This window comes from Acanthaster planci, linkage group LG01 (genome assembly GCF_054643075.1).
Source record: "Acanthaster planci isolate LZ-2023a linkage group LG01, COTS_SCS, whole genome shotgun sequence".
Taxonomy (NCBI): domain Eukaryota; kingdom Metazoa; phylum Echinodermata; class Asteroidea; order Valvatida; family Acanthasteridae; genus Acanthaster; species Acanthaster planci.
This window is the reverse complement of record NC_141777.1, coordinates 5,883,588-5,905,162: the sequence shown is the minus strand read 5'-3', so window position 1 is coordinate 5,905,162 and position 21,575 is coordinate 5,883,588. Positions and strand designations below refer to the sequence as shown.

The following is a 21,575-nucleotide window of genomic DNA, read 5'->3' as shown; positions in this document are numbered from 1 at the left end:
GACTTGCCCTTGCTCTTCTGCAGGTCTACATGAAATCTAACGAGTCAGAGAAATTGCATCAAGAGTTCACGTCTCGTGTGGTGTCACTCAATGCCTGGCTGGACAAGGCAGAGGCATGCGCCATGCGACCGGTGGAATGCCACTACAGTGTCATCAAAGAGCATGTCCAGCAACTCGATGTAAGTTAATGTCCATCTGGTATAGATTTCACCTCATCCATAAACTTTTAGGATGGTTACAAATTCCCTGTAAGGTAATCTTTAATGGTTTAATACATGTGCATTGTGGATATGCCTTCACCTTACAAATACCCTCCTGTACTCTTGAATCAAATAACAAAATTTACTCTATAAACCTAGATGAGACTACATGAAGGGACAACTCCTGGTTTAGCAGTACTGTGAAACTGGCTTCCTATTCACATAAAAACTTCCAAACTTTCCAGTCCTTCACGAAGGCTCTAAAAACTCATGCTGTGTTGAAAGCTTTCACTAATAACCCTTCTATTTGTTCTTCATTTTCTCCACTTAACAATTAATGCTTTCCTTGTTCTGTGTGAGATTTGCTCAACCACCAGTACCGTTTTTGATCCATTTGTTATTAATGCCACTCACAGAGGTGTGAGAATTCAGCTTTTTTAGCTGATTTCAGCTTTTTTGTGTGTAAATGTTGACCCTCAATTTCAGCTTTTTTGTACACCTGGCCTGTACAAAAGTATGGGAACTTTTTACATTTCAGCTTTTTGCTAGCTGTTTTCAGGTTTTATTTTAAGTGGCCACTCATACCCCTGCTCTTCAAATAATTTCCAACCACAGGAATTACGGAGCCAAGTTCCTGGTCACGAGTACAGCTTCAAGCATCTGTCGCAGTTGGCCCAGTCCTTGGTGAAGACCTGCTCCAAGGAGGAGACAGGTGTGATGGTCAACACGCTGCGGACAGTGAAGGACCGACTGGCTGTGGTCAGGGACTCCATCCCGCCCCGGGCCAAGACCATGAACGAGATGGTGCAGGCACTGCGGCAGTATGAGGAGGGAATGGAGGAGGTGGAGGGGTGGGTGAACATCGCTGAGGGGCTGCTGAGATCATACGAGGAGGAGGGGATGAAACTGACCGGGATGGACCCTAGAGAGATGGAGAGCTGCCTCAGAAAACATAAGGTAAACAGCAACATTTTAAATGATGCACGTTTGCTTGGATCCCTATGCTTCTTGCAAGTCATTGACTTGAATGCGATATTTAGAAATTTGGGAGGATGGAGTAGAGCAAAGACGTGGTTTGATGCTTTGCACTTCAGTGGTTATACTGAAATCAACTGATACTGAAATCAGGCTGCAAAAATTAGCATTGTCTCACTAATTTTGTAACTTTATAAATAGATGTCATAATCAATTTGAAAAATTGAATTTCGTTTAAATTTTGAAATAAGAATACGTTTCTGGAAATGTGGGAAGTATTGTTTAATCTAAGAATATTTTTGTATTTATGTATTCTTCCACATCACAAGTACTCTTTCCAAAGGATTGGCTGTTTGTGTTTGTAAAAATGAATGAGAGATGACATGACTCCAGAAGTATTATTTAACAATTTATTTCTGTTTAAATTGTTGGGAAAAAGTCACCGTTGGGAGTTAACAGGGTGTGAGTTTTGCAGCTGATATTAGCTCATATCGTCACCATTTTCACAAAGTGACTCTAATGTGCTTTTTAGGAAAAACAGGTTTTCAAGAAAATCGTCAGAGAAGTTTCTCCTTTTATAAAAACTAACAAAGTAACTGATTTGTGACAACAATCCCTTAAATGATTCTTTGATGAATAAACGCTCCCTTAACCCGAGTAATTAGTATGAAAACAGGTTAATTATCCAAAATAATGAGCAAAGATTAATGTCACTTCGTGAAAATGAAAATTACATTTTTGTACATGAACATCCTGTTCAGTGTTTAATTCACAGCAAGGTGATTGTGTCTTCACACGCACACATTGGAACAAAGCTTGGGTCACTTCGTGAAAACGAAAATCCCGGTTGACCTACTTCTCAGCGTTTCCGTGCAATACGTATAGTACATATTCGAAGGACATTAAGCAGTGAGTTTCTTCATGAAAATGCAAAATGCTGTTTTAAAGATTTTTGCCCTTGGCAACATTAATGTAGCTATTACATTAATGATGTTTTGTTTGTGGGAGCATGTCAAAATGGTCAAGCACGATATTATGAAATACAATATTGAAAAAAATGGAGATTGACAAAAATTTATTTTTTTGGACATTTGTGTCACTTTGTGAAAACAGTGACGATATGTGCACTTAAACTAGAAACATTTTCGCCCAAATTTCCTACTCCAATCTTTCAGGCACATTTCTCCAAGGCTCCACATGTTGGCCAGCAGCTGGAAGACAAGACACAAATTGTCCGCTACATCATCAGTCTTAACCAAGAGAGTTACACTGAGACGACCATACTGGAGAAATCCACCGCTAACATCCAGCTCCGTTACAGAGTGAGAACTTACTAGGCTTCACTTTCATTTAGTTAGCTGGAAGTTGTGTGTTAAGTAAACCCGCCAGATTTCCCAATACTTAACGGTTTAAAATGACATCATTGCAGCTTCCCCATCCCATATTTCTTAGCACCTAAAAATGTTCTAATAATGTGTTAAAATTTCTTCGAAAATTTTGCAACAAATTATTAAATTACATTTCTGTAAAATTTGGATAGGTTGTAAAATGATCCCCTCATTTTCAGTCTAGAATTGAGCAGTGAAGTTCCCGTTCAAGTTCCCGCTGCATATGCAGCACAAGTGTGTTAATGTCTTGTGAAACATGATCCATTGGATTAGCAAAGTGATCATGCTGAAAAGGTGGTATAATCTGAAAAATGGTGAGAATTTCAGATTGTTCTGCACCGAGAAGTTTGCCAGGGGGTACTTTGTGAATTACCCCTCTAGGGGATAGCTTTGATGGTTGTGCATTTTTTTAATGTAGAGTAATGGGGTGACCAGGGTTATAAGTCATTACTACAGTGGTGCCGTGCTTATATATTTGCACATTTAATACCTCTTCAATCTTAGGGTGGTGTAATTTTCTGAAGGTGTGCAAGCCTAGAGTTTAAGAATGCATGTGTGACTGGTGTCACCACATGAATGATGCCTCCTCGAAGTCTATGGATGGTAGATTCATGGAACTGTGCTTTTGTTGTTCTCTAATTCGAAACACTTTGTTTACCAGACTGCTGTCAGCTTGGGGCGGGACTGGGAGGAACGCCTGTCCGGGCAGCGGAAGGAGTGGCAGGGCTTTGAACTAAGAGAAGCCGAGCTGGCTGATTGGCTGCAGCAGGCGAGTAAAATCTTGAAAGATCACAAAGGACCAATCAGCAAACAGCTGGACACTCACAAGGTAAGAGCATTCATTCTTTGTGCAAATCGCTTCAAAGGCATGGGTGTGAATCCCACCACTGCCACCATGTTTCAGTATCACCACCACCCGTGCCACCACTCACCACAGACAATGGATCAAAACTTCAGATAAAAGGAGCAGTTTGTTTGGATTTGGGAATTTTATTCAGGTCAGAGGTCAAATTATGAATATTAAGTAACATGCTGAAACAGACTTCGTGTGGCCTCAAGTACCTAAGGATACTGAAGAATAGAGACTGTGAACAAAGTACTTGAATAATGTACATATACTTTTGAATGACTCTTGTAATTGAGTAAGGAAGTGCAGAATATGATGTACGTGTAACGTCTTGAAGCAATTAAAAGTGAGTAATTTGAGGGACTCGTGTTGACTGATTATCTTCAGTAGCAGAACTCTGTCCCTTTGTACCAATGTTGCATGGAAAGTGTCATTACAGTGCTGACTGACCACTGAGTTTCACGGTTTCTACTCTGCAGGTGTGGTTTGAGTCTGGTCAACCTGATGCACTGACTCGGTTCCTGTCAATGAGTCAAGAGTTGCTTCACTCCTTGTCACCTGAAGAAAGGGAACGAGTGGAAGGAAGAGTACGGGCGCTACAGGACAAATACCTGGTAAGTAGGGTGGATGTAGTTTTATTGGTATAGAACTACAAGATAAGTTCTAGAGCCCAATTTCAAAGGCGCTCTGGTGAAGCCAAGTAGAATGCTCAATCTGTCACTAAATAACAAGTTTAGAAATTTTCTCATCTGACAGAAGACATACAGTTGCCGGTGTCCCCCCAATTTTGTGTCTTTATGAAGAGATGTTGGCATTCCTTTCGCATGCTTGCCCACTGTGCAACGTTCTTTGTGTGGAGAGCCTCCCTATGCTAGAGTCAGAGAATGGCCGGCAGGTCACTGTCCAGAGGACCTGACCATTAATTTGAATATTCATCAGTGTACAAATGAATGAAATTTGTACACTGCTTACACAAGGGCTCGGCCAATCAGATGGCAGGGTAGGAGACCCATCACAGTGCAGAGCAACCAGGGCATTTTCAGGTCTTCAGGGGGAATTTGCCCGTTTTCAGAATCCATATCGTGAGATCAGGTCTCAAGTCTCAGTCTGATCATAGGTCTCATTGTCCATTTTTTGTTTTTCTCCTCATTTTTGTTTGGATAATTTTTGGGGCCGTATAGGCACTAATGCGAGCTGCTCCACTGAAATTCTACCAGCTGCACTTCCAACAAGCTAAAGAGACAATGGACAAGAAACTGGAGGAGGTTGAGACAGAGCTTGCCCAGGAGCGTCAAGCCCTGAAGGATGGCAAGACACCTGAAGCTGTTATGGATAGACACGTGGTAAGGGTCATCCCAAATGGGTGTTTTTGTCTTAATTTATGGGTATTTACTGTAATGTGTTAAAGTTAAAACCCAACCCACTACGATAACCGAAGCCAAAGCGTAGTGTCATTCCATACAGTCAAATGCAGATTAGAAAACTCAGATGCTGGAAACAGATTAATTTGAAACCTTTGTACTTTCAGAGAAGTGAAAAGTCCCAACTGTGTGATTAAAAGCCTGTCACATTCCCACTTCCTCGGTGTAAGAATTTGTTACCCAGTCTCTTGTGTACAAGGCTGCTAATGAATAATGCTTTCAGTGCTATGTATTGTAAATTATATTTACGTTCTGTCTAACTTTTGCCATTTTGTTCCAAATATAATCAGAGATGTAAAAAGTACTCTGCAATGATGTACTCCATTGGGTCCCACCGCATCGGATTTTGTTTCCAGCATAATTGCTGGTTCATACCCTTGAAATTGAATTTGGATTTGCAACTGTTTCACTTCAGTTTCGCAAATTTCACTGTGAATAGTTGAAGATTACAAAGTGGCCTTTGCATTTGCTTTGAGTATAAATCAGCTTGGAGAAAGTAATCTTGAAATCACCCATTGCTGGAAAAATGTGTACAGCAATAAGCAAGACAGACTTACTTGCAAAATTACATAAAAACAAGAATTCGGATTGTGTGACTCAAACGCAGGATGAGCGGGGGAAAATGTGCTATTAACACACTATTTCATAATAAAGCATATTTTAAATTTGTTTCCTTATTTGCAGAACTTTTTTCCGAAGCAGAAACCTTTGGAGTTTTGTGCTGAATGCATCCAGTCCATGGAGGATATCCAGAAGCAGCTGATTGCTCTTGACCCCAGGTATGACCCTTCACCTCTCACCCAGGCCATTCAGCAGGGTCAGGACAGGCACCGGAAGCTCAGCCAGGAGGTGTTGCAGTTGGCCAAAAGGTTGAAAGAGTTGCCCAGGTTGTGGCAAGAATACAATGACAGGTAGGAATGTCATTTTCTGTGGAATGTCTTTGAATGACTACGAAAACAGTCTGATCATGCTTGATTAGCTATGAGCTCTTTTGAACTGATTTGAAGAGTTGCCTAGAGAGAAGTATGCAATTTTGGAATTTCAGATTCAAAAAAAGGAGCAAAGGGGAAGCGTTGATGGGGAAAGATGGGTAAAAATGCGAGGAACTTGATTGTCTTTGGAAACTGATGTTCTAGTTCCATTTGAAAGAATCCTGTTTGCTCTTACCGTTTCTTTCAATTAAATAAATGCAATTTTTGAGAGATGTATTGTTCTTATGCGTGTGTGATTGTTATTATGTTTGAAACAAAGTTAAATGTTTTACTACTTTCTAAGTATACAACTTAGACAGGAAAGCAATGCTTAAAGTGGTTTTCATTTGTAACTGAGTTCCATTTAACAGAAGAAAACCCATGCTCCTCATTTGTAACCAGTCTTTGTTCAGAAAGACTTCATGAAAGCCATCCTGAACCAATGTATGTGTTTTGTTGGAATGCTTGCAGGTTTGATGCATTATCTCAGTGGGTGTTGGACACCAGTGACATCATGGCTTCCATCCAAACCACTGACAACAATGAAGAATTTAGGAAACTGTGCTTAAAATTTGAGGTAAGTGGATTAAGACAACCATATTCGGATAGTGTAGATAATGTAATAAAATTTTGCTGCCAAAAAAAAATAAAATAAAAAAAATTGGACTTTTGTTATAAGAGTGACCTTAACCCTAACCCTCCTGAATCCTTCACCTGTTGGAGGATTGAGGAGGGTTAGGGTTAATCTGCTTCTTGAAAAACTCTGCTACTTTGACCCCATTTAAATGACATGAAGGTGAGACAAAAGAGCTTACGTAGGATCTGAGCCCAATCTTTGCTGTCTTTCCATTCCCTTTGGAATAGATGCAGTTTGGAATAATTTGGAATTAGGGAACAGAGCAAATTGAATATATCGTCCACAAGAAGCTAGCCCTTTAATCTTTTTCAAGCATCGACCATGTGACCGACCCTCTACCAGTCAATATCACTCTCTCCAGTGTAAGCATTCCATTGACTCCATCTCACAGTTCCTGTCAGAAATGGCCGAAGAGACACATGAGGAGTTAGCCTGGCTTACCTCTGCCCTCAAGGATCTCTCCCAGGACTGTCCATCTCAGCAGAAGCTGTCGACAGAGCGCCGGCTGGCTGGCCTACTCCGCGACCACAAGACCACGCTGGACGCCGTGCGCCAGTTCCCCGTGGAGATAGTTGCCCTGACAATGATGTTCACCTATGTTGAGCGAGCGGAGAAGACGACTGGCTGGTTGAAGGAGGTCAGGGAGCAGATGAAGGAACCAGTTGACTGGACGAGTCTAGAGTCCTTGCAGAGGCAACTGGATCAACACTTGGTTAGTTTCAGGCACCAGTCCTTTTTAATTTGTCAGTGTGAATGGGGTTTGTAACTACAGACAAGGATATTCTTTCTCTTACATTTGACTTTTGAATATAAAATTGATGATTTTGCAGAGTAAATATTCAGGTAATTGGCAAGTGATTGTTTTCTAGGTAGTATGGAAACATTTATGCTGGTTCTTGTCACTCCTTTTTTCTTTTTTGGAAATAATTACGCTGTTCTTTTAATTGGAAAGCTTGTAAAAGCGTTAAATAGTTCAAATCAAACTTACACCCTACCAGATGACAACTAATTTCCTTTCTTGTTAATTTTAGATCTTTTTACTGCCAAGTCAAATGATCTTGTGCAGAAATTCTCATGTGCATTAAATCAACAAACTGTTTTTTTGTGTCCTGAACTTTGTCAAATTTTGTGTGTTAGCTTTCAGTCTCTTGTGACTGACGTTTTGGTTACAGGGCAAGGAGGCAGAGATGCAGCAACAAGAACCTGATGTCAGAGAGTTGATACACAGCGGCAGAGACTTGCAACAGCAACAACAGCAGCAGCAGGCACCAGGGAAGATGTCAGACAGAGTTGGTCATGAGGTGACTGAGCTGGACAGGTTGTGGAAGGACGTCAAAATGAGAGCGGCTCAAAGAACTGAGCAGTTGAAGGTAGCTAGGTTAAATCAAACCAGTTGTGAGTTGAACAAATACAGGGGCTATCAGCAGCTGAAGCGATGCTCGACCCTTTGGCCTGTAGAATTCCAGCCTCTATAAGCTGAGCCGGCTATCTAGTCCTGTGTTTCTAGCCACCCAATTTAACCCCTTAACGCCGGGATTCTTTTGACCCTGACTGCTGGGCTGTGGTATGCCCAGTATGCAAAGACCTGTCCAGCAGGTGCATGATGAATAAAATGTATATGTGGTATGCACTAATCATCACACAAAGCCGCGGCTGTCCAGGGTTCCAGAGTGAAGAGGTTAAGTGTCTCTTTTATGTTCTTCTTAGTGTCAAGAATTCCTGAAAACATATATTTGTGGCCTCATATTGGCAGTTGCTAAATATTTTTATTCTCTTTGTAAATTGTAATGTCTTGAGAGAATCAGTCACTCTGAAAAAGGTGTAATAATAATTTTATAGTCTGTCCAATGTTTGCAGCCCACTGTCACAGTTGTCCAACAGGCTCACCCCAGTGGTATCTATCAGTGCTTAGAATTGGGAGAAGCTACTGGGGTGTGTTTAGCTGCAAGACCCAAGCCATATCAACCCTCAGCAGGGTGTTAATGGACATTCTTAAGTTGAACATGAATATTTCATTGTAAATATTTGACCACAGTACATGTATATTCTACAAGTGACAGGCGAATTATTGTTTTGTGTTGATATCACAAATGTTGTGCATTTGTCAGTTGTGTATGGATATGTGCATTTTAGTTCAAAGGTGATCTTTTCTTGTTTTACAGGAGTGCCTGAAACAGGTTCAAACCTATGAGAATGATAAACGACAGATGGAGTCTTTCCTTGGAAAAGCTGTTTCTGAAGTCCATAAGCCTACACCACTGGCTGGTCTTCAACCAGTGCAGGAGAAACTTAGTGCAGTCAAGGTACCAGATCCATTTCCATTTTAGGGAACATCTGTTTTTTTATGGAGATAATAGGAATGGTTTCACAATTGCCAAAGTGCACTTTGAAAATTCCCTCTCCATGGTAACGTCTCTGTGCTGCTCTTTATTGTGGATTGGTGCCATAGTAATTCTATTGGAGATTGGAAGATTGGATTGGAGATCCTTGTGACTGTGACCCATACCATCTGATAACCAATTCTTGAGTTTTCTTTAACAGAACGAAGGAAAGGACTTTGACGTTTAATTGATTTGAACCTACAACCTCTTAAACACTGTACTGGTACTCAACTAGTAAACTATCTAGCCATGTTGTCCATTTCTGACAAGATTTTTTGTGCTTGTTAGAATAAAGACAAGACTCAGAAACTATTGACAAAAGGCAAGAGCACACTTATTGAACTCGATGTTTTGGATTAATAAATACAAATGTTGACATTGAAGGCTCTGCAAGATGAACAGGCCCGGCTGAAACCACTCCTGATGTCTCTGAGAAGCCAGAACAGACAGATGCAGACAGCAGTGGCTGACGTCACTGTCAAGCAGACCCTACAAGACAACCTCCAGGGCCTCGAATCGAGGAACGCAGCCCTCCGTGACGAGATTGCCAAGATGCTGGACGGTCTGAGAGGCCTTGAGGAACAGTGGAAGAAGCTGGAGGCAGACCAGGCCAGGACGGTAGAGTGGCTGGAAGCGACTGGCACCAAGCTGGACGAGCTAGAGAAAGCAACAGATATGCCCGAAGAGACACTCACACAGGCTCAGGTGAGATCGATTGGAGAAGATGAAGTCTGAGTCAATGCCGTCATGCTTTGAGTCGATTTCTGGTCTATCAAGCCCTAACATCGAAATGACCCTAACTGTGTTTAGACCAACACGATTATGAGATATTAGTAATTACACCTTGAGAGCTAGAGTCAAAGGAGGCTGAGGAAGGAAATGGCAGTTCAAGGTGTGGGACCAAAACCCCAGATGGGTCTAAGAAAGAGCTACAAAACCAAGTCGGAACTGGGAGACCCAAATTGTAAATCCCACACAGTTTGAGGGAAACAATTGCACAGCCAAGCAGGAATTGATAAGCCTAATTGACAGTGATGGTGCAAGTGGGATAAGCGCCAGAGTCAGGATATTTTCCAACTATTTTTACCCGGTCAAGAGATACAAATTTTTGTTGTATAATAAGGGTATGAAAAAGATTATGCAATTAATAAATATTGCCAAAAACTTTGGAAAGAAGACTTTTGTGGTAATTGTTCGGAAATTCTTTACTGTTTCTCAGGTGTTGCTTGCTGAGATCTTGGACAAGCAGGGCAACCTTGACAACCAAGAGAAAGCCCTGGGAGACCTGACGAAAGATGTCCCTGACTTGGAGACCCAGTCCCTCATGGCCCAGCAGCTTAGTTTCAAAAGCCAGTGGGAGACTCTTCGCTCCAGGGCCCAGCTGCAAAGTACCAGGCTAGCTGAGGGAGCATCCCAGCATCAACTGTACCAGCAGCAGGTGCAGCAGCTCAAAAAGGCACTTGATGGTGCTGAACAGCGGCTGGAGGGAGAGGCTACTGGGAAGGATTGCAGTTCTTTGGAGGATGTGGAGAAATTTATCACTGACCAGAAGGTCAGTGGTATTGTAAAAAACATTGCTTAGTTACATATTTAGTGAGTAATTTAGGAGACCAGTTTAGTCACTTGTTTTTTCATGTGGGTATTTCAGCCACAGTTTAAATCCAAAATAGGTTTATAAATCTAAAGTACATAAAAGAATCTCTTCAAAACCCGTCCTCTTCAGATGGTTCTGCATTATGGTACTTGGCGCTGCAAAGAACCAAAAAACAGCTGTTCTGTTGTGCATGTGTAGCCAGTATATTGTACTTGAAAGCTGTGAGAAAACTTGTGTATGCCTAGTCATCCGCAATTTTTTTAAAAAAGAATTATTTTGTTAAATGTGGTCTTTGCCTTTCAATAACTTATATTTATCAACAAGTTCATCAAGAGTAGACTCAAACTAACAACCTCATGTTTACTAGTGCAGAGTTTTACCTTTTGACACAATGTTTATTGATGTGTAATTTTGACATCACTCTTTGTAGCCTCACTGTAACTGTTGGTTCTTTTCCTCAGGCATTTGCCAGAGCAGTGGAAGAGAACCAACCCATCCTGGCCAGCATCCAGGAACTGTCCAGCCGGCTGGTGCCCCATCAGGCCATCCAATCAGAGGTCAGCAGTCTGACCGACCGCTTACAGAACATCCAGGAGAAGATGGATGGCCTGCAGCGTGACCTGAGTGAGAAGGAAGCGTTGTGGAGGGAGTACAAGGAGGTGAAGGGCAGGGTGCACCAGGAACTGGAGAGGCTAGAAGAAGGGGAGATGACACAGTGCAGGGAGTACATTGGCAATACAGGCAAACTGGAGAAACAACTTGACACCCTCAAGGTACATTAGTAGACATATTGGAGACTTGGCCAAATTACATAGAACTGATTTTTATTGTGGGTTTCACCCTTAAACCGATGTATAGATTCATCCTGTATTCTTAGTGTGGTCTAAGAGTTGGGAAAAAAATAACAAGCTTGCTCTGGTGGGATTGGAACCCATGACTTCCTGCTTACTGGTGCAGGCATTTTCAGTGATACATTCAATTTTGCAAACCTTTATTTTCAAATACTAACCAAACATCAGTTTTGAACCAATCACAGTATGTACAATGCAAAATACTTCAGCTGGTAACATGTTTTTGTCAAGCAAAAATTTCCTCAGCGACTTTGGTCCTTAAGTTCTTAGTAATGTTAATTGACTTGAATTGTTTAGAGTTTTGTAAAGTTGTTGAGAATGTAAGTTTGCTGAGCACTGAAGAGTTGTGTCCGGCTCTATATAAAAGGTTACCAAACGAAATATCATATGTTACTTATTGATTCTTACTGGTATTCCCCTTATCAGTGTTTAACATTTTGATATCCAAAACAACATTTTTGATCAGCAGTTGAACGAAATATTGTCGTTTATGGTGAGATAATGAATACTAAGAAGATGCATTTGGAGGAATGTTGATTTCTTTTTTATCGGTCATTTGACATTTTGACGATGCATTCTCTTTTCAAGCTGTTTTTTGTATCATCAAATGTATCAAAGACCAAACTGATGAAGAAGTTACTGGTTTCAGTTCTGTCTCAGTGGGAACAACATTTATGGTTGTGTGGCTTCAAATCTGTTGTGACATCTTGTTTTCCCACAATGAACGCTGACTTCTCTGCCTGTTGCATTGTGTAGAGAACCAATGTTTGAAGGGAATTGTGCTGTTTTGTTTCCCCTGTAATAGGAACTGTGTGCTCGTCATCAATCAGCACAGCCAGACATTGACAGGTTCCATGCCCTGAATCAAACCCTTCGGCAACAACACTGCTCCAACCCTCATGGCCTGGCCGGGCTGCGAGGCGATCTCCAGACCACAGATGCAAGACTCTCGTCTGTCTCCAGGGCTCTCCAGGAGGGGGTGGAGATGGTCCAGATAACCCTGAAGGAACGGCAAGAGTTCATCCTAGAAGTGGAGAGGTTGACCACTGACCTCCAAGAGGATGAGAGATGTCAGTCGGAGTGGATTGAGGTGTATGAAGATAAGGTGGAGCAGGAAATCAAGAAGGCAGAGGTATTTTTAATAACTCTCATAAAATTTGAAGTTTTCCTCAGTGAACAAATCAGAAGATATTTAAATACTGAGTAGTACTAAAGATCAAGAGTCAGAGAAATCTTTAAATTGTTTTAATTTGACAATTGAAAGCCCAAATTTACTTACAAGGTTGAATACATATACAGGAAGAAAAATCATCTGATTTCTCAAATCCACTTTCATGGAACTGCGTGGTAAACAAAAGGCCTAGTTGTCATATTTGATCCAACAGTAATGAGTGGTTAGCATAACCTTACAGACTGATGACTGTAACATGAAAGTACACTCATAACTGGTACCAAGTTTGAAAGTTTTAAGCTCTTGTCAGGGCAGTGTGAACTCTGATATGTGAAGTTTTACGTGATCGGTTTGTATTTCAGGTTGTCAGGACCTGGTCAAATATTGAATGGTGTCTTTGGCATTTTTATAGGTCTGAGTCCTCTGCCTTGCCTCTGAGGAAACCCAGTAATATTTGTGAGTGTGATTTTTTTCTCTTTGTAGGCTACACAAGCCAGAATTAGGAGCCAATGTGATAGGGTGGACAACCTGACTGGCATGGTTCAGGCCATCTGCAGCAAGTGTGATGCCACCCAGGAGCTCACCCTCTCCCGCAAGGTGACTGGGGTCTCCATGCTGCAAGACGGCGTCCAGGAAATGGTGGCAGTGCGAGTTGGGGTTCTTAACTTCCTCCTCCAGTTCTACAAGACACGGCAGTCGATCGTTGACACTCTGAGGGAGGTGGAGGAAGGATTGAGCCAGCTGAACCTGGCAGAAGACAGCGTTGAGATGCTGATGGAGAAACTGGAGGCGGTGACGCCTGTCTTGGCAGAGTGGCGCGGCAGGACGCTGGATATCGATAGCCAGGCCCAGAGAGCTAAGGTGAGACCCAGGATGCGGGGCATTGTCCATGAAGAAGAGCCACCCTCGTCTGCGGAGACTGAGATGTCAAAGCTAAGGAGCAAGCACAACGAGCTGAGATTACAGCTGTCCTCACAGAGGGACCAGCTGTCAGAGAGAGCCAGATTGATGGAGGAGTTTATGAAGAAGAAGACAGCTCTGTCTGAGAAGCTGGACAGCATCAATGCAGACCTAGACAAGAAGGATACACGTGACATCAGTAGTGCAGAGGACCTTCAGGATTGTCTAAAAGATTATGAGGTACTTCCTTTAGATTTTTTTTATCCGGACTGAAAAAATTTAATTGCTGAGTCACACTGAGTATCATTAGCCCTTTCACAACATGCAACTAGAAGTTCAAAGTCAATCTATCCAACTTCATTTGAAACTTGAAAAGATTAGAAAAGTGTTTTCTATATCCATAAAAGCAACAGTGTTCTTAGTTGTTGTCAACTGACATGTGTTTGTCGTTGCCAATCATTCAACGAATTAATTCAGTTCCCCTTTTTGCTTATTCTTTAACCAGTGCACACTCCCTTAATTTAACATTATCTAGATTTCAGATCATATTCACAACTTGCACAGACTCAGTGTGACAGAACTATAGATCAACCTTTTAAACGAGTGTGCAACTTTTCCTGGGATTAGCTGATATCCTTGTTTTTCACTTCACACTCGTGCCATTGAAAATTGAAAAACACTGAACAAAGTCTTGTAGAGATGGACATTTCCTTGTTTTTTTTGGTCAGAGCCCAAGTCGCATGCCTGGTTAAAGTCTTTGTTTAACAACAGCATCCTCTGATTAAATACAACCCACAGGCCTGCCATGCACAGTTTCACCAAGAGGAGCCCAACATGGACTATTTCAAGAGTCTTGGGAAGCATATTCAGAAAGTGAACCCAGCCCAGCAGGATGAAATCCAAGCCTCTCTTGATGCCGTATACAGCCACTCCTTTAGCATACGTCACAGGATAGACTCTACCATGAAGACACTTGTAACAGCGCTCAATCAGTGGCAAGAGCTTGACCAGTGCCAGAGACCCATTCTGGAATCCTTGGGAAAGGTTTCCATGGTCACCGAGCAGCCAATCAAATGCAGCAGCAAGGAGGAGGCAGAAGAACTGCTCCAGCAGCACCAGGTATTGAGATTGGTCCGTTAGCCCTTTAGTATCAAGTAGAAACAATAACAACAACAAATGGAAGACCAACGCTCCCTTTAAATCAATTGTAGTTGAGACAAGACACAAGGACAGTCATAAGACTACTCATAAGACTAGTCACAAATACTATGGTGAAGAGTGATTAAGGAATGTGTTTGTTGCAGTTCATTTTAAAAGCTTGTGCTTGGAATTCAGACTGGAGGTCAGTGTTGTATTCAAGTCCATCACAAGTTATTCAGTCTAGAGCCAATTCACAAGCTATTCAAATGAGCTTTGACAAAAGTATTCTTTTGTCATTTTTCACTTTGTTACTTTATGACAGATCTTGTGAAGGGACTTGTGAAAAGACTTGTGATGGGCTTGAATACAACACTGCTGGAGGTCTTTGTTGGTCTTGAGTTGGTCTTGTCATAATTTTACATCTAAATATTTTTCAAACAATGCATCAACCAGGTTGCAAGCGAGGAGCTCTCACCCCTTCAAGACCAAGCCCAGCATCTGCAATCCGTTGTCAAGAATGTGACATCCCTCCTCAAGATGCTACCGACCGGCTTACCTGTTGACCCGCCTTCCTTCATCCAGGAAGCCTCCTCCATACCATCGTCCCTCGCATCCTCCTCGACGGTTATCCAGGAGCGGATGGCCAGTCTGAGGAGGCAGCTGGAGCTGTGGGAGGCGGTGCAAGCCCAGGAGGAGGCCCTGGCCTCCTGGCTGGGTGCTGAGGTGACGGAGCTGGAGCAGGTGCCAGCCAAGATGGAGGACGAGGGGAGGACCAAGGCCAGGCTGGATCAATTCAAGGTCTGTCACTCTTAACTCCGTAGGCTCCTTAGTCAGAAACCTGATTGATATCTCCAAACCCATGACTTTGTGGGAAACCAATGGAGCATTCTTTGTACATGATCTTACAGGGAGCATTAAGCCCTGTGTATAGCGGCACTGGTAGGTCCCTTCCTTCCTAAATCCTGCAAAGGTATCATAAAGTTGGATTTGAGAGAATCTCAAGGCTTACTGGAGAGGAAGATAATGCCTGAAATGACATTTCTTTAAAAAAGACACGTAAAACCATTCAGACACCAATGGCTCGTCAAGTTGATCTTTGGCACGCGTTTGCTTGGAGCGGAATGACTCAAAAGATTCCCTGCCCTTTTGCCCCACCCTGCATGGGAGACTGTGACAGCCATGTTAACTCTATCTTTTGTATCCATCTAGTTCATTCAACCTTTCGTTTCTTTAATACCTGTATCCACAGACTGATGTGTCTAGCCGTGAAGCTGAGCTCACCCTTCTAGCAACAACTGTGCAGGAGTTGAGGTCACTGAACCCTGGTGCAGCCATACCAGTGGCAGAAGAGGCTGTCCAGAGAGTGGAGGCTAATATCACCCAAGCTAAGCAGGTAAGCAAGAAGTTATTGTCTTCGTCTTGTAAGGACTCAATCTGCTTATCTGGGAACAGTTCTGCTGAGTGGCAGTGGGTTGCCAATCCAAAACGTTGTACATTGCAACTTGATCATGAGTGGTTCCCGGCTGATTTTTGCTTGGCAAAATTTGCTTAAGTTTATTCTAGGTTTGCTTATACATCGGCATGTATGTTCACACTATGTTTATGAAAAATTACAAGCCTTTCAGATGGATTTGAACCCACAACTCCCTGTATACTAGTGGAAACACCAGCACATGAGGTGAAGTTGTAAGTCATGGGTTCAAATCCCACCCGAGCAAGCTTGAGACATTAGCAGCTCTCGGACCTCACTGGGAATACAATATGATTACTTACATCAGTCCATGGTCAATACCTGATATAAAAATAACATCCCTCATGCAAAGCTGAATTAATATTATTTTGAAAATTTGCGAGGTTATTACTTTGCCAGGTTGTGTATTCACCCAAGCAGCCCCATATAAACAATCCAGATGAACTTTGTTAACAGTGCCAGGTTTTTTCTCTGTTCTATTTCAGCTGGCTTTGAGTGCCGAGAGCAGCTTAGGAGAGTTCACCAGCCAGAGGGACAACCTCAGAGCTCGACTGCAGGAGCTGACATCTGGGTTGGAAGAGTTGGAGGACAGGCTGACCCGCTGCTCAGACCTGAGTCTCTCTGAGGATGGTATCATTGATGAAATCACCGAGTGTCAGGTAATGAACTGCAGACACATCTCAGTGACATGAAAGGTCTTCATATGTAGATTTGCTGTTTCAGACGTGTGATTTTTTTGACCAGAGCTTTCTGGTCAAAACGTTGAAATCACATTCATTAATTCTTCCCAGAACCACCCTTCTCTTGGAAGAAGTCAAATCCACCCGGCATACCCGCAAACCCGCTCTCAGTCTAGCCTCCACCATACAAAGTTTCAAATCTTACTGACCTAATCTAGATAACAGGGAAGTTGTTCTTACCAGAACACACAAGTTGTAAACCCTGTACACCGCATGGCCAAGCATTTTGACTTATTAGTCATCTGATTTCAACAATCAAACCATTTCAAAAGATCAGTTCAGTGTTGCAGAATGCTGGATAGAGAGATGCCATTTGAATTACATTTTGTTTGCTTCATCATGAATCTGTTGTACCGTAGAGTGCTGGGACAGGTTTGGATAGTACAGAGAGTAAAGAGTGGGGAGGTTTTGGGAGGCACAAGTGACTCGTGAGTTAAATACTAGGTATATGCAAATGTGAGATCCTGTTCAGGGCATTTGGCTTTACTGAAATCTCTCGTCCACAAGTTTCATATGCATGAAATAACTCTCTCAACTGTAGTTTTCTAATATAAAATTTGACACTGTTACTGCTGATGCAATTTGTAATGAAAGTAATTCTCAATGAATTGAATTGAATGTTCCATTTCCTCTTTCAGGCTGTACAAAGTGATTTGACCAACATGAGACCAGCTTTTGACACCCTGGTGAATGATCTGCAGATGCTCTTGCAGAAATTCCCCAAGTCCAACGCTACCCAGCTGCAGGCTGATGTGGATGCACTGGGCAAGAGGTTTGCTGCTGTTGCGCTCCGCGATCATCAAGTAAGCTGACAGTGTACACAGTTTGAGAAAGACCCCTTTATGATGTAAAGAAGTCTGTGCCGTGTTGAAACCCCTAACCCATTGGAACAGCTCTGATTTCAACTACAGTGTTTTAAATTACCCACTCGTTTTGGACCGGTTTTCAACATACAGGTCCATAAATCACCATGATGTAGATAGAACCAAACAGTGAACTTAGACATGAGAACTGCTTTAACATTATTCAGCTTATGAGTGCCCTTGTAACAATGTGCAAAGTATACAATCGCCTAATGTTTGCACCTTGTTCTGCCTCAGATTCATGAGAGTCTGACAGATGCACTCTTGCTCCAGTGCCGCAACTTACTCCGAGAGGTGGAGGGTGAGATTGATTATGACTTGGATGAGCTGAGTAACTCGGCCAGCACCCAGGGCGAACCCGAGACACTGGAGAAGAGACTCAATGATGTTAAGGTTGGTATTTGTCACAATGCTTGGTTCTCAACAATTTTACAGGGCAGTTTGCATTCCAAACAGACCTTATTTTCAAAATGTTCGGTACAAACAATCTTGTATTCTGTTTCTATGCTTTTATTTGTTTCTATGCTTTTATTTTGCAAATGGATGTTTTTCTCTTGAAAAATCTGTAAAACAGTAGAAAAAGTTCAATTTTTCATTCACTTAAAATAGATAACTTGCAGAATGAAAAACTTCATTACGGTATTGCCAATTTGAAATACTATACTTGAACATTTAATACAAGATTTAGGCAAGTACCTCTTTGGTGTTTGTATCAGTTACCCTCAGTTAGGCTCAGATCCATTTGAGGTTAGAGGCTATGTAGGAACAGGAAGAAATTACAAACATTCTAACAGAGTATGTTGAAGAACTTTAGAAAAACCATTTGGATTCACTAGTCCTATTTGAATTTTAAGATCGAAGAGTTTGGGTTCAGCAAGAAGTTTGCAGTAGCTACTTTTTCTGAATGGAACACAAGGTACAGTGTACAGATGTGAAGCACTTTATTTCTGTCTGGTTTCAGGACCTGAAGAGCCATTCCCTGCCCCAGCATGCCTCCCAGCTGGCGCTGATCAGTACCAAGCTGGACAAGGTCCTGCCTCTGCTCTCTGACGCTCAGCGACCACTGCTCACCCGGGAGGCTCAGGCCAGGCAGGACCACCTAGCCCGGCTGCACCGGGCTACAGATGAGGCTGAGAAGGCCCTTGAGTCCTGCCTGCTGGACTGCCGTGACTTTGAGGAGACGGCCACAGAGTTGTGCTCGGAGCTTGAGGAAGTTGAGAGGCTGATGGGAGAGGAGTTGGCGCCATGCACCAGCATGGAGGACAGGAAGAAGCAGCTGAAAAACCTACAGGTATTGTGAAAATGAAAACTCCCATTAACCCATTTTGTTATCATGTATCCAAGTATAAATCTCTCACCTTCAGCTCCTCACATCCAGGATAACCTCTTTCAAGCAGACACGTTAAAAAATGTATGGGATCTCACATCTAACCGGAGTACTAAAAAGGTTATGCAACTTTTACCTGGATCTAAGGTACATCTTTGGGTAGTGGAAACATGTATTAATCTTGACAAAGATGTTTGCTGAATCAGGTTTCCTCGACATGTTTTTCCAAGTGAAGTGTCTCCACTGACCTTCTGATGGCTTTTTTCCTTCAGGACTTAGCTGAGAGACTTGACTTTGAGAGACCTACCCTGACCACTGTCGATCACAAGGCAGAGAGGGTCCATGCACGGTGTGGTACCAAGAAGCCAGTAGAGCAAGCTGTGAAGCTGCAGGATGATTATGATCAGATTCAAACAAGAGTCAAGGTACACTGGCAACCTTTCTGTAGCAGCAACAGCTTTATATTGTTCACCCACTGTTGTTGTGTCTGAGTTACAGCAAGAGGTTTTCCCAAATTTTCACTGGTTTGCTGTAATCATCAGGGCAAGACAGCTGATGAGAAAAATAGTCTACTGTCTTTATGGTTAACCAGTGCTTTTGAGCCAGGGCCCAAGATTTGTAAGTTGCTTTGTAGTAAGAAATGAAGGCAAATAGTCTGATGGGCAACAGTGATTTCTTCTTCCTAGAGCTAGAAGATTTCGAATAATCAAAGTTTCTCAAAATGATGAAAAGCTCATGCAGCTCACCCTGCGTGTGATCAGAGTGACATTTTTATTATAAGAGACGGAGTTGAAAATAATACATCATATGGCCTGAACAGGAGGCAGTGGCCCAGTGTGAAGAAGGGATCATGCAGCATGAAGGCTTCATCAAGACCACTGATGAGGCAGCGACATTTTTACAGCAAGCCAAGGACACCTTGGATACCTGCATCGACCCCTCAGGCAATCGGGATGTGTGCGAGGACAAACTGCAAACCTCAGAGGTATTTCATCACAGGAGAGACACTCAGTGAAAATTTAAGCTGTATTAATGAAGGAAGAGGACCAATAAGATTTTGACATGCAGCCTCCTAGAATGTTACTCAAGTGCTGTACCAAATGACCTGTCCAGATTTATTTTGGCATTCCTTGAATGTGCTGATGCCGTTGTTTAAGAAGTGGAACCTAAACTGAAAAAATACCATTCAGGCATGCCATTTTGGTTGAGATTTTGTTCTCACACCTAGAAACGAGCACTAAAGAGATACTTGAAGAAGCATGTTTTTAAAACACAGACAGAATCTTTTTGATATATCGATCTGTAATGTGTCTTTAAGATGAATTGTCGATTTTCTATGAAATAAATCTTTCTTGCAGATCCATGAAGTGGAACATAAAAGTTTTACTAATACAAATGTAGAGTAGTCATGGAGAAACCCATCTGTGATTAATGTTTATAAGTATTACTACATGTTCTTTCAAACCAATTTCACTTCAACAGGGTCTGCTAACCAAACAGGCTCAGATTCAGTCCCACCTGGACTTGGCCGTCCAGGCCCAGGACACCCTGGCACCTCGGACCACTCCTGATGGTCAGTCCTCCATGCTGGCCCGCATCCAGCTGCTGCAGGGCCAGTGGAACCAAGTTGTGGCCGGCTTGAACCAGTGCAAGGCCCTGCTGGAGGAAAGAATCCACAGGTGGAAGGAGTACGAGGCCGATCTTGAGGACCTGGATAAACGGTTGCAGAAGTGGGACGAGTCTGTTGGCAGGGCTTCCCAGCTGAAAGAGAATCTTCCTGAGAAGGCTTCCCATCTTGAAGAAGTCAAGGTTGGGAACTGCTTTTGCAAGGATGAGCAAACTTACACTCTTTGGCTGTGGATTTTTGGTGCATTGGGCCATCACTGACACTGTTGGCATATGATGTTGCTTGATTTTTCAGTTTCTGTCCCAAGAAAACATTGTTCATCAATGAATATTAGTGCTGAGGTAATGAGTCAATGGTGTGTATTTGGCAGTCTGACATCTGTGCGTGATTGGAAACTGAATCGAGGCAATTTTTTTCTGTTATGAAAAGTGACACCGTGGAATAGTTTTTTGAGTTTTCCTTTTCTTTGTTGGCCTTTTGTACAAGCCCTTTGTAACAGTACACATGATGTCTTTCGTAATTTTTGAGTTGTTAAAATGTTGAACATTCAGTCTGAATGGTGCCCTCATTCAACAGTTGCTGCAAGCAGAGATGGAGAACCAGTCCGACAGAATCCAAAACTTCCATCAGATGGCCGAATTGTTGGCTGCCAACAATGTGGCAGATGTCACTCAGCAAGTTGAAGCACAGGCTGAGAGTGTACAGGAGCAGTACCAGGAGCTGCTGGACAAGCTGAACGTAAGCACGCCACGTCTGTATTCTCTTAAAACTTACAGTCTTACACAACGGAATTATAGGATGAATACACACAGTTTTGACTCCTTCAAGGAATACCCAGGTGACTTGTCATTTTGGTTCCAACTGACCTGAACAGCAGACTTAATTAGCACGAAAGCAACAAATCCTACTAGATATTGATTGCAATTTTATCCATTAGGCTATAATGGACAATTTGATCATTTCTGTAGCAGCACCATCACCTATTAAACTTTGAAATGAGGGGACAGTTTTAAGTAGCAGGGTTTCTTACCAGACATCTTTTGCTCTTAACCACTCCAAATGCAAAGATAA

At 42.4% G+C, this 21,575-nt stretch overlaps 1 protein-coding gene across 6 annotated transcripts in view; it reads left to right on the top strand.

Annotated features, from left to right (window-relative positions):
* Positions 1-23: 23 nt before the first annotated feature.
* LOC110981942 (muscle-specific protein 300 kDa-like) overlaps positions 24-21,575 on the top strand; it is a 160,665-nt gene continuing 139,113 nt past the window's right edge. For all 6 annotated transcript variants that reach the window (XM_087145834.1, XM_087145836.1, XM_087145825.1 and 3 more), the window contains exons 1-27: positions 24-179; positions 816-1,157; positions 2,351-2,497; positions 3,225-3,392; positions 3,890-4,024; positions 4,592-4,753; positions 5,516-5,742; positions 6,274-6,379; positions 6,831-7,151; positions 7,612-7,809; positions 8,602-8,742; positions 9,205-9,525; positions 10,040-10,372; positions 10,876-11,187; positions 12,071-12,397; positions 12,920-13,576; positions 14,135-14,455; positions 14,930-15,274; positions 15,726-15,869; positions 16,433-16,606; positions 17,326-17,490; positions 17,788-17,943; positions 18,512-18,841; positions 19,150-19,302; positions 19,698-19,862; positions 20,360-20,686; positions 21,081-21,242. In XM_087145834.1, coding sequence (XP_087001960.1) covers positions 30-179; positions 816-1,157; positions 2,351-2,497; positions 3,225-3,392; positions 3,890-4,024; positions 4,592-4,753; positions 5,516-5,742; positions 6,274-6,379; positions 6,831-7,151; positions 7,612-7,809; positions 8,602-8,742; positions 9,205-9,525; positions 10,040-10,372; positions 10,876-11,187; positions 12,071-12,397; positions 12,920-13,576; positions 14,135-14,455; positions 14,930-15,274; positions 15,726-15,869; positions 16,433-16,606; positions 17,326-17,490; positions 17,788-17,943; positions 18,512-18,841; positions 19,150-19,302; positions 19,698-19,862; positions 20,360-20,686; positions 21,081-21,242 — 6,489 coding nt within the window. In that variant the 5' untranslated portion in view covers positions 24-29. The remainder of the gene's footprint in view (positions 180-815; positions 1,158-2,350; positions 2,498-3,224; positions 3,393-3,889; positions 4,025-4,591; positions 4,754-5,515; positions 5,743-6,273; positions 6,380-6,830; positions 7,152-7,611; positions 7,810-8,601; positions 8,743-9,204; positions 9,526-10,039; positions 10,373-10,875; positions 11,188-12,070; positions 12,398-12,919; positions 13,577-14,134; positions 14,456-14,929; positions 15,275-15,725; positions 15,870-16,432; positions 16,607-17,325; positions 17,491-17,787; positions 17,944-18,511; positions 18,842-19,149; positions 19,303-19,697; positions 19,863-20,359; positions 20,687-21,080; positions 21,243-21,575) is intronic.